General features: G+C 34.1%; 1 protein-coding gene across 1 annotated transcript in view; it reads left to right on the forward strand.

The window, feature by feature from the left end:
* Nucleotides 1–13,232, forward strand: part of LOC126833720 (protein O-mannosyl-transferase TMTC1-like) — an 84,771-nt gene that overhangs the window by 16,411 nt on the left and 55,128 nt on the right. The window contains exons 2-3 of the mRNA XM_050565220.1: nucleotides 6,746–6,923; nucleotides 10,573–10,646. Of these exons, the coding sequence (XP_050421177.1) occupies nucleotides 6,746–6,923; nucleotides 10,573–10,646 (252 nt within the window). The remainder of the gene's footprint in view (nucleotides 1–6,745; nucleotides 6,924–10,572; nucleotides 10,647–13,232) is intronic.

Here is a 13,232-nt window from a genome sequence, read left to right on the forward strand (position 1 = left end):
TTTTATTGTTAATACCAAACAGTTGTTGTTAATACTTTGGATTATTTGTAAATTTGTCTTTCTTCAAGTGGGAAAAAACGTGAGTAACACCAGTTAGAACGAATAGCAAGTTTTGGGTTACGCCGAGTAATGAGATAAAAAGAGAGGCAAAAGTGGGCTGAATTAGTTTAAAAAATAAAGCTAAAAACCGAGAACGAGTAGGTCAGAAATTTAAAAACAATGCTCTTCAGAACTTTTAAGGGGACAACCTCTCAGACAAGGAAGACGGAGAGAGATAAGTTTTCAGAAATTATTGAGTTGGGAGTTGGAATACGAATCATTAAAACTTATGTAATAGGATCAGAACACGAATAAACTTCCGTGTTCGCGGTGGTAAAATAATATGTTTGTGTATAACATTATTATTTAGAAACAAAAGTAGTTTTTCAATTTTCACTACAACAAGATATAGCAGACAGAGAAGCTCAATCATATTACACAATGGCAGAAAAACCACCGTTCAAAATATAATATAATACCTATTGTGTATTGTTAACACGGTCAGTGCGGATTTACTTTTTAACAATAACAACAATAATATTATGTATTTTGTATATCTATATCTGTATTTATATATATATACAGATATAGAAAAGCTAAATGTTGAATAAACTCGGTTTTAAGTTATATTCGAAAACATTTGGCGGACTCGTCATCATTAAACATTCAAAACGTATGTACCAAACCTGACAGACGTATACTTGCGGTTTTGATCTGACTTAATGGTGTTTTTTTTTTTTTTGTAACCGTATTTATCCAGTACGGACCAAATATTTTTATCAATGAATTATTATTGAAGAAACGGAAGGCCAAAAAAAAAAAATAATAATAATTTTCTTTGTTAGTTTGCATAACAATGGCAGTGAAATATTTCTCGGGGCGTGCTTGATCCGATAATAGCTCCGGCGATAATCATGACGAATTAACAACAAAATGGTGGGAAACTGCGAGAGCCACACTAATGTCGTTGTATTATATAGTAAATTACATTCGCACCGGTCTGTCTATGCAAAAACGATTACTGGCGATTTCGTTTATCGTTAAAACCGAACGCTAACCAAAAATAATATTAAAATAAAAAACAACGAACAATATTCAGGCAGCGCGTCCAAAAGTATTGTGTTTTCCAATAAGATATAACGTTTTTCTGCTCATACAAACAAAACCCAGTGTACCGTGTATGGGCTATGTATTGTACATAATATGTACATTACAAAAAATTAAAATTAATAAAATAAAGCATTTTTCGAAACTGTTGTAAAAGCCGATAAAGGAAATCTTTATCTTCTCGATTGTTGTGATGAGTATTATTACAGTTACTACTACCCAAATGTGCGTGTAGCCCTCACAAAATATATTCAATATTAACTTTGTCATAATTACAACTATCACACCTTTTATCAGCTAGTCTATTATTATTGTTAATCATCGTTCTTTATCACTTTGATTTCTCTAACCAGTAGTTTTATTTTCTACAAGCATTCTTGTTACCATCTTATTTCTTATCAGCCGATTCGATGACCGTTTTCCGTATTTCGATTTTTTAAAGGTGCCGCAGTAGTATTGTTCTTAATCGTCGATTCGTTGATTTCTTAATTTTAAAAATGTAGGCATTTTTAATTTTTTAATATTACGTTCAGACTTGATTAGTTAAACTCTTTTCTCACAAACGCGCTATTCGAACTCGGATATATTTGACATTTTTTACACAACACTATATAATAATATAGTGTGTCCTCACCGGTTGGAATGTAAGTAAGTATACGCCCAAACGCATTTCTGTACAAGCACACACCGTGTTTAATAATGTTTACAGCGAATATAATATGCAAATAGTCACGGCGATCGACATGCCTGTCTGTCATATACCTCTGACGTCCGCGGTCAGACACAGGGTTTTACCCTTATGTGAGCTGTATACTCGTACATGTATATACATACATAGGCCCATACAGACAAGTACGTGCGGTATACTATACGGATATTTCTACGACGACGACATTTTTTTCCCACTTCGATTTTTTTTCATACGCCGGAAATTACTGCAGCGCGTTACGTTTTTTTTTTTAATTTATTTTTTATTTCATCGAACTCGTCCGGTGACGACTATCGGACCTGTGGACATTTTCCTAATTAATGACCTATATACGTACTTACCTACACGCGGTTGATTATTATTCATTTTTTTTAAAAATTCCCGTAAAGCCGTTGCGCCGTGATCGTTCGGTTATGTATAAATTGTAGGTATATTATATATTATTCTCATTTCTACATATTGGAACGATAATTACTATTCCGTTTCCGGTAGGCGCAGAGACACAGTGGCGTGACATCGCATTCACCTAAATCAAATTTCATTACGGCTAATTTACTTAGCTCGCTGCTAACTTCATAATTATTACAAAGCACGGGCATTCCTAGCGGGCGCTCCGGCATTGTTGTGTAATATGATTAAACGCACGGCGAAACTTCGGAATTCTGTTGTAATATATATTTTCACCTTACTTTGTCGTCTGTCATCCCTTTCCCACCTCCCACCGGTCGTCGCTACACGTTCTAACTCAGCTCTTAGGATACCTAGGTATTTTTATTTTATTTTAACCCTCCTCGTCCGGACTCAGCTCTCCTCACCGACGGTAGTTTTCTTTTTGTTTTTTTTTAGCCGCAATACGCGTCCGGAAGTCGTCCTGCCGCATATCTTCGACCGAGTAACTAAAAAATAAAATAAAAGCGAGAGCCGATCCAAACACGAGAAAGAGACACACGTGGAAAATTGATAATAATTGAGTTTGGGCTCTCGAAACTCCGACAGAGGTCGCATTTGGGAATTGCCCACTAACACGCACGTCGCAAGGCGGTCGCCGACATGTCCGACTAATCAGATTATACCGCCGGTGGCCGTCGCTTTTATTATTATATTATCCTATATACGAACAGTATCTATCTGTACATGTATAAGTATATACAAATATAATATATTTTTGTGTTTTAAAAGTGCACGGCTACTTTGCGGGCGGCCGGTCAAATCTTGTTAGGCGAATGTGAGAAAATTCGCCGGCAGAAAACAGAAAAAATATGTGTCTGTCGATGTACAAAGGAAAATTCTTCCACTCGAATATCACATAAACACCGATGGCACTGATACGGAATACATCAGTACATGCTCACCTCACCTCACCTTTAATTATTACGGTACTAAATAATATTTTAGTAAATTCACTTCTCGTTAACATGGTTCGTCGTTATACAAATGCGTTCGGTAAACGGAAAAAAATTTTGTTTACTCAAATACCTGTATATATAAGTATCTGAATTATATATTATTTTTATGCATCATAGTCACGAACCGTATAATAACGTTCAAAGTTTAACTGCGCCTTTGGTTTTGGGTAATTGCGTGCCGAACAATCATCGCAGTGGGATAGTAGTACGTGGATCGTGGTGGGCAACTCACGAATGCCTGTATTAACATGATAAACGCGCCGGCAAACCCCGACGAAATAATAATAATAATAACAGTAATTGTAAAGACAACGAACAAAAGCCCACACACGAATGCGGTAAAAATAATTCTTCAACTTTCGACGGATGGAAATTTAAGTACAGTTATATTATTATTATTATACTAAACGATCGCTGTGTGTGTAAAGTGCCACCGAAGCGGTTTATTGACTTGGATCAAAGAAAAACGCGATCACGGTCGTGTGTGATAATATTATAATATGGTAGTCATCAATGTCTTCGAGACTTTATACCTAATAATATTTAGTTTATGAAAACTTATTCAATATAAATATTCTGACACAACGTAATACCATTACAAATTCCGATCATAAGGTCATGTGAAAAACATATTTTAAATCCTAACGTGGTATTTATAACGAGAATGGGTAAAGCATAGGAAATTATTCGATAAAACTCGACATCGAACTAAAATGTTTACGTCCGTTTAAATAAAAAGCTAAGATAAACCGATGGCAGATTTCGATAGTTTACCGAGAAGTCGTTTAGAAAAAGGTCGTACGTCGGAAACATGTGTTTCTTAAGATGTACGTTACCGGGAAACTGAACAGCTTCGACCTAACCAAGAGCCAAAAGAGGAGATAAAGAATTTGTTGTGCAGAACCAAGCTATAGGACGTTGACCTTTCTATTTCAAAAGCTTACGTTTTCGTTGTAAAATATTTCATCGAAAATCACTTATGTAAACATGTATATTATATTCTTTTTATGTTTAATTCTATTTATTGGTACACATGTGCTAGAACCGCTTAGTTTTGCCGGGAAAGTGCATTTCCCGGGACGTCAATAGTGACGTGACGCCCTCTTAACAAATAGCCATCGCATATGTAGAGAAAACTTCAAAGCTATCCGGACACGAGCAAACAGCAGACCGGTTGGGTCGACACAATTATAAATCGAACGTACGAGTTTTGTAGAAACGCCTTAAGCACACATGACCTCATCCTATGTCTACAATATAGAGTATTGAACCTTTCTAAAAAACGTATTTGCAAACATTTGCTTAAAGAAATGGCTACCCGTCTGGCACGGTAAGCAACGGAAAACAGTCGCACTTCGAATCCCCTTTTCCAGAATCCAGGCTCCCGCTTATGTTAAATAAAACGAGATTGGTAAAACAAACATTAAGTTGTAAAAATATTTACGATAAGTAAATGAAGTGATAAACAAAGCACAAAAAAATAGTTTTTGATCAGCTTCGCTTGGTTCAATTTAATTACTTATGATAAAAATTCGAGTTATTACTAGTTAGCCAATTGTAGGTAAAACAGATTTGTAAAATACCAAGATTTTCCCGTAAATAATGTACACGTTGAACTCTTGATCGTATCTGTAAATGCCGAGTAGCTCGTTCTCGTTTCCATCTAGTATTTTTAAGCTTCGTATTAAAGTTAAAATATTATAACGTGTAAGAAAAATTAAAATATTAATAATTTAATAATGTATACTTTATCTTTATTGTTGACGTTTAATTTTAAATTGTCATGCATTGGAGAATCATAAAGCCTAAAGGTATAAGGTATAGAACTATTCACACTCTGTTATAACAGAAATAACAGCTTAACGCTCTGATTTGATATCCCAAATTATAAAATAAAATAGCCAAACTGCTGATTATTTTTTAACTAAAAATGTAATTCCACGTGATTAACATAAGTTGTTGTTTTTTTAAATACTAATAAAATTATAAAATCAGAATTATTATAAAAATAAAATACTGCAGTTTAACAGAAACCACATGATCTATGGGTATTTTGAATTCTGCACAACTTTAATGTGCTACAACTTATTACTATTATATTATGTAATATATTACATTACCCCCAGGTCATCATGAATAAAACGATGATAGTGATAGGTTAACAATGAAGATTTAATTTAAACCAAAGCGACCCGATAGTAAATATTGGTCTACAAAATCAGTGCTCAGATATAACCGACCAACTTAACCAGTTACTACACTAAAGGAAAAGGTATCCGGTGAAATAATCGATTTACGCAATACGCAGTGTTATGTTATGGTTATCAGCGAATTGTTGCTAAAGCTGTTCGCTGGCCGTCGTTGACGTGATGGGAAAAGTTTTAAAACGACTTCATTAAAGAAATCCGAGAAGTGAATACAGGCACTTGCGGATCTCGGTGCAATCTATATTCCTCGCGCAAGGTTTATTCAAATTAACTTGAGGATAATCGCTCGTTAGAATAAAACTCCTCCACTAGAATTTAGCTTTTTCCGGGTACAACTCCCGGTTTTAATTATTCCCAAAGAGAGAAAGAGAGTATAATCTCGCTGTTTTAATTATAAGTTTAAAAAGTTTGGCACCGGTGACTTGGTCGCGACCCATGCCTAGATTTCGCGCACCGACTTCTTATCGAGCTTATCAGATTACGCGTAATTTGGTTGGACACAAACAAAAAACCCGTTTATAATTATTCAAAACTTCGTTAAATCAATTACTGACAATTATTTGTAATATAATAATTCGATCAAATAAAAACATACTCAAATTGGGTCGGATTATCCTACGGGTTACTTTTCCACCAGGCTAGCTTTTATTATAAAAGCGAGTGCATAAAAATTATAAACTCGAGACCTTTTTTATAATAAGTAGTTAAAGCGATAATGGAATGTGAAATAATCAAGAGTCAAAGAACTTAATAACTTGTATACTGCATTAATATGGTCGAGGTTTTATTAAATTACTCAAAATTAAAAAATGCAAAACTAATAAAACATTATATTATTATTTTTATTAAAAGCCTAATGCGTTGTTTCTGTGAATATTTATTGAGAAATACAATATTTTATAACTAACAATAAGTAGAATGTGTATTTTAAATTATACCTATCTAGTATTTAATTGCATTATAATTAAACATTTTTTAAGTTTTAGTTATTTTAAATAAAATCCAAACCCCTAATACAGCATCCAAAAAATTTAATATTTTTACTATATTCTTTTGATACATTTATATTATGATTTGCTGTTAAGGATCTATATTATGCGGTTTAAACAAAATAATATTAACCTAATAAAATTACGTTCGTATAGGAATTCAAATATATTTAATACTCTTTGTAGACTTTAAGTTCAATAACAGATGTTATTTTTATAAAATATAAAACAAAAAAATAGTATATATATATATATACTATAATACCGATAATTGTTTGTGTGTTTCAGGTTAAACCATTATTTGTTTGGTCTGGAACCCGTGTGGTTTCATCTGGTCAACGTTGTCCTTCACGGGCTGTGTAGTGTGCTGTTCGCTCGGCTTTGCATATCCGTCGCCGGGTTACAACACATGTACGGATTACTGGCCGGTGTCATGTTTGCCGTCCACCCTATACACACCGAAGCGGTAAGAAAAAAACGATTAACAATGTAGTAATTATCGTACTAATATAGAAACACAAGTATAAAAACTCGGGCCGGGTCTAGGGATAAAGGTTAATTGTTCCAAAAGTCAAAGACACGAGTCGTGTCAGTAATAATAGTCATCGTTACTCGTTATTGCCATTCAAACCAAAAAATTACACACACACACCTTGTATATACTTTACCGTCTCGGCCAAGAACAGGATAACACGGACAGGACTCACTGGCAGAGTCCTCTGGGGAAAACCCAACCGGGTATAATATGATTCTATGAATTCATAAATCAGAGATGGTTTTTCGTACCCGCCAAAGCAAGAATGGAGCCCTGCGCGTTTCATACATATTCAACAGTGCCATTAGCAAATACATACAACAGTCGCTCCATATAATATCGACCGTTGCAGCGAACGCATTTGCATGATGTAATCGGTTTTACACATTTCTGATTTCATGCGCGCCAACGCTATTCGACAGTTGCTAAGATCTATCGTGATCCGAGGGGCCACTGTACGCGTTATATTCTTGTTATGGCGTTGGCTGTTTCTGATTGTCAATATTAGTTTTCGAGAAATTCGAAGCGTTGTTAACCGCAGAGCACAACGTCAGATATTATAATAGTTTTTTCAATAAGAAGAAACAATCTATTTTGAATGTGCCACTTACACATTAATATTATATTATTGTATTACTTTACTCGATAATATTACGGTAAAACTCGACTATATCATTTTAAGTCTAATATACATGGTGATAATAATGGTGATATTACACGTTCGATAATTTTTGCAACTGTACCCGTCTAAAAATACTCGAGAAATTATACTAACAACTTAACTGAACCGTCATGGAGAATGAAGACAGCAGTTTACATGTTAATCAGTAATCTCGCTTATGTTTGCTTAACTTTGTTTTTCATTTCGATTTTAAAATGTCAAATACAAAAAAAGAAAAGAGTTATGAAATACACTTATTTTAAACGATATTTTTAAAGTGTTATTTTTTTTTACGATTTGACGTTAGGATTCTTTAATTTATAAGAAGACATTAATTTTTTTTTTGTTGCCAATTGATAAAAATCAAACTACAAAATTGTAATATACACATATATCCTTAACGAATCGCCCTGGATAACATATGTTATAACATATATGTATTTAGTTGTTAAAAACAGAAGTCTTATTTTAGAAATTTTACAGGTACTTTGTTAGTATTAAAAAATAAGCTAAAGATTTTTTTTTAATATTATACAAATTTGCTCGTCTGAATGTACCTATTTAATTTTGTATTTATTTCTACAGTTCGTATCTACTTATTTTATTATAAAACAACCATGAAGCGTTAAAAACTCTGATTGTTGACATCTCGGGATAAAAAGATCATAATTTAAAATTAAAAATTGTTTTTATAAGTAGTCGTTAATGATCATGGTAGTATCAGAGTACTAAATTTAGTAATAAATTATTTTTTTTCCAAATGAGCGAAGTCGAATGAAAACAACAGAATGTAATGTACGTATACTAATATTTATGTGAGCTTATATGGGCTTTTGTTTTTGTGTAATGCCATTATTATAGAAAAAAAAAAGGTTTACCTTAAAGTCTTTCAAATGATATACATCCGACTAGGGTACTTGACCGGCTTTTTGATACCTTTTTATTGCGTTCTTATATAAAAAACAATGAATGATCAAAAAGTTTTACGAAACCCGAACACCGCTTTGCTATTTTCCCAGTCAGCTTACGGCCTTTTTGTCCATTTCCTTTGTTTTTCTGGTACATGACAATCTTTGGTAGAGCAAACAACTTTAGCCTTGTGTATTTATTTTAATATTATATTCTTTACAGTTTCGAATCCTTATCGTTATTGAATTTACAACTTTTACATTAATTAATAATTATAATATTATCATTCGTTTCAATTTCTATAACAAAGCAATTTAGTCGATAAAAAAATACCACACCTATGACTAAGGACCTATCAGCTGATAAACTTAAAATGTACATTTACATAAATAGTATTTTAATTTTACCAGCTGATAGATATGACCTTAGTCATAGGTGACTATATTTTTTTACAAATTAAGTTGCATTGTTATAGAAATTGAAACAAATGATACTATTGTCTATTATAATTATTAATTAATGTAAAAATTGTAAATTCAATGACGATAAGGGTTCGAGAAAATAGGCTGAAATAATATGTTTAAGACCATTTGAAAAACGTTGTTCTGTTATACGTATGTATATTTTTTGTTACTAAAAACAACCCCTTAACGGCACAACGGTCTATTATATCCGATACCCACATAAATGCTTTCTATACTCACTCGCGCACTTAAGATCCATCGTTACACGTGCTCGTATGTTATATATAAATAAATATATACACATTCGCCCCCGGTCAACCGTTGGCATGTAGATATACCGGAGGTGGGTTTAATTAAAAGTTGTTGTCGTCATTGTCAACGGCCATTGTCTCGAAGCTACGGTAGCACGAACAACTGCTGCAGTAGTAAAGACACACAGAGACGGCAAAGATAATTTCGGCAGCAGCAGTACCGCCACCACCTTTGGTATTGACACGGAATAGCGTGGGGTACCCCAGTGGCGTTTATCGTTTTAATTGTACGTCCCTTTGCCCCCGCCATACATGGTTTCCCCTCCGCCGGAACACACACTCCAAAATGAGTTTTTTCCCCTTGTCTTCTTCTATTTTCATCGGCTTTTGTAAGTTAACAATGAATCGTTCGGTGATTTCCCTTGAGCGCGCCGCCCGCGAAAACCTCAAACCCAAAGACGCGGATTGAAATAAGAAAGGGGACGACGGTACGGTTTAATCACATTAACGCGGCCGTGGGCCATCGAATTTAATCCGTGTGTATATGTGCCAAAAACGAGCCGAACACAACAACGGCAAACCTACGAAAACACAACCGTCGATTTGACAATGGGATTAGAAGACGTTCAAGGAAAGCGATGGCCATCAATCAAATTTAGAAGAAAGTTATTGACGCGACGTCGTGCTCAAAGTTTATCGGCGACGGCGAGCAACCATTAGTTCTACTCTTCATAACTTTCTGCTTGAAATAAAACCAACTCGCCTAAAAGTACAAACTATAAGTGTATATACTTTAAAATGATTTACTCGAGCATTTCATTATGTCCATTAAAGTTTTTACATTTTATAACTGGCATTTTATTTTTATCGATTCGAGAAATTTCAAAACCAATTGTTTGTCAAAATTCCTAAGCAGAGTTCGAACGCTTAACCGCTACAACATAATAATCAAAAAAGTCGTGAAGTCTACATGCATTGAGTTCGGTATATAAGTATACAAAAGTATTTTATCATTTTCCTTCTTATGTTATAACAATTTAAGTTTTTAGCGCTAGTTCTTCTTCAAAAAACTTGTAAACGACCCGATTTTGTTTAGTATGTAGTCAAATTAAAATTACCTAAACACTTACAACAGAAATAACTTAGTGGACGTTAATCGCGGCAGTTGTAATAATTAAATATATAGGTACTGCTGGGGAACACAGAACCTTATACAATTATAATGCACAAAATATATTTACCTAATAATCAAAACTAGATGTCTCTATATTAATTGCAACTTTAAACTGTTTCAGGTCACTGGGATCGTCGGAAGAGCTGACGTGTTGGCCTGTTTATTTTTCTTACTATCGTTTTTAACCTATCACGAGTGAGTATTAAGCAGACTTAATTGTTCAAACATTCTAGGCCTACCATATATTTGCCCTCTCTAGTCCTTATTATTGCTGTATAATTTTAATATTTAAATTAGAATCGCAACACGATTTCATAACCACAGTGTTTAATTTTCGTACTTGTTTGTGGGTGAAAACTGAAATGTATTTGTTCGGCTATCCATTATAAAAATTAAAAATATTTGGATGTTATTGTAAGAATATTTTTTTCTTCGTCTAAACGGCTCAGTTATAATATAGCTTTAATAATGTCTAGATATTTCCAATATATATATAAAAGAATGTTAAACATGCAAACGATAACATACACAATTGAAAATTTAGTATATTAAATATTAGTAATAAATGGTTGAACGGTAATTATTCAAGTTAACCATAGACGTTAAAAAAAATTTGATATCACAAAGAATTATTAAATATAGATTCAGTAAATCGTTTTTGAAATAAACGAGGTTTACACTCAAGAGTAAAAATAATTATAAAAAAACAAATTACAAAATATCACCATCATTTTTGTACCTTGTTAGTCCTATTTTTAAACTTTTCATATTTTTCAGGGTGACAGTGTTCATTAAAAAAAAGTAATTAAAAGAAATTAATAGGACCTGTATATTTTTTAAAGACCTTCAAAGGGATATCATTTACTTAATTAAAATACACAGTCGTTTTGTTAACAAAGTGTTGCCTTTGAAAAAAAAATTACGTTCTTCGAGCAACCGAAATATTTTATATTTTAACGGTTTCATATATAAGTGAGACAATAAAGGGATGAACCTTCATATTACAATTGATTACACCCCAAAGTTGTTATTAACATAATTAATACCGTGTTGGGTTTGCCGAACAATAATGAATCCTTGTTTGTGATCAATTGTATTTCCCAGAACTGGATCCTTGTATAACCGATCGGAAAAAAACTGTCTATAATTAATCATATTATACTGATCGAGTCCAAAGTCGATCGGATAATAACTCCTAAAATATCTCAAGTCTTTAATGGTAAAGTATAGAAACTTTATAGAGAGCGCTATAAAAAGTAATAAATAACATACTGACACGATATACATTGTATATTGTGATGATCTAACTGATTTACATACAGTTTATATGCATTTCTGTCGGATTATTATGATTTACCCTGCGAAAATAGTGTGCGAATATATTAGCCGATACAATTTTCGGTGTTTTGATGCGTGGCATTTCAAACAGATTCTCTAAATTAATTATAATCGGTAAACAAGCAGACAGGCAAATTTTCGATGTCTTAAACGGTTGGCAATCGTTTTGTGGGTCCGGTAACGCATGATTGGCGCATACTGGGTGGTAATATTATAGGGACATAAATCTATTTTGCCGGTACATTTTTCACCTCGCTGTCACCAATTAATTATATATGTACCTTGTTTGAACAGTAAAAAATAAAAATAAATAAAATCCCGGGGTTCGTACATTTATTATTATTTTTCTACAGATCTCCGCTAGGTAATTTTTTTTTTTTATGTGGGCGCGTACCCATGTGTCGCGTATATCAAAGCAAAAAATCGTTTCGTATAACTAGCCTTTTTTTCATTTTTTTTTTGTTTTGTAATGCATTTCACGTCGGCCATTTTATAGTATAATAATATAACGGGACCGTGAGCCTAATCCCGATGACGTCGATTTTTTTCTCTGACATACAAAACAAGCTAGGTACCTTCCATTTTATTTTTATTTGAATAATTAAACGGAGGACGGCCATTATTTTTTTTCGCTTGTCTCTCCTCCGCCGTGTACGATTATACATGAATGATAGCCTGGTCGCGGTATGCGGAATTAGCAGCTGCTGGCCCGCTTATAATATATTATTATAGTACCGGTAAATTGTCGGGCATTTATTTTAAGCGCCCAAAACAAGTAGTGAGCAGCATTTTTGAGCGCCTCCTTAGCCCGCGTGAGACGTACACCAGGTGGATATATGCCGATGATCATTTGTCATCGTGGTCGCCGGAGATTAGACTGGATGGAGAGAGCGAATGAGCCGTTTAAGGGGAGGCGGAGGTGGCGTTTACCGTGTATCATTAGTGTGTCCACCGGGGTCGCCGGATAATCATGGTATATATTTATGTGTATAGCGTTTCTCAACGGAAGCCCGACGCCCTAAGTATTTGTTCGTTATATGCATACATAAGATCTGCACACTCTTGCACAATATTTTTTTAGTCCGTTCCCTCTGCGTAGTCGCCTTGCCCCATTTCGCCCGCGGATAAACCCGGTTTTGGGTAAAACGGATGATTGATGGTGGCTCACTCTCTTCACTCGTGTTCGGTGTATTCCGCAAACGCCGCTTAGGTATTTGCGATAACAAATGGTAAGGATATACATGCAGGCACACAGCTGTTGCCGTCGGGTCTCGAGTTAACCTAACCGTATAGCACAAACCGAATTTGGGAAAATGCAAATGTCGTAGCGGTTTCCAGAAAATCCTAGAGCCCCCGTAACACCGCGGTAAGCCGCGTTATAGTGTGTATAGTATTTTTTTACAACAAATTCTAGTTAACAAAATACGTTGGTTCGAAGTATTT

This window comes from Adelges cooleyi, unplaced genomic scaffold (genome assembly GCF_023614345.1).
Source record: "Adelges cooleyi isolate 19-005CV unplaced genomic scaffold, UGA_ACOO_1.1 ACOO_flye_CR_arks_rails_tigmint_CR_PRNA_2, whole genome shotgun sequence".
In the NCBI taxonomy this organism is placed as follows: Eukaryota; Metazoa; Arthropoda; class Insecta; order Hemiptera; family Adelgidae; genus Adelges; species Adelges cooleyi.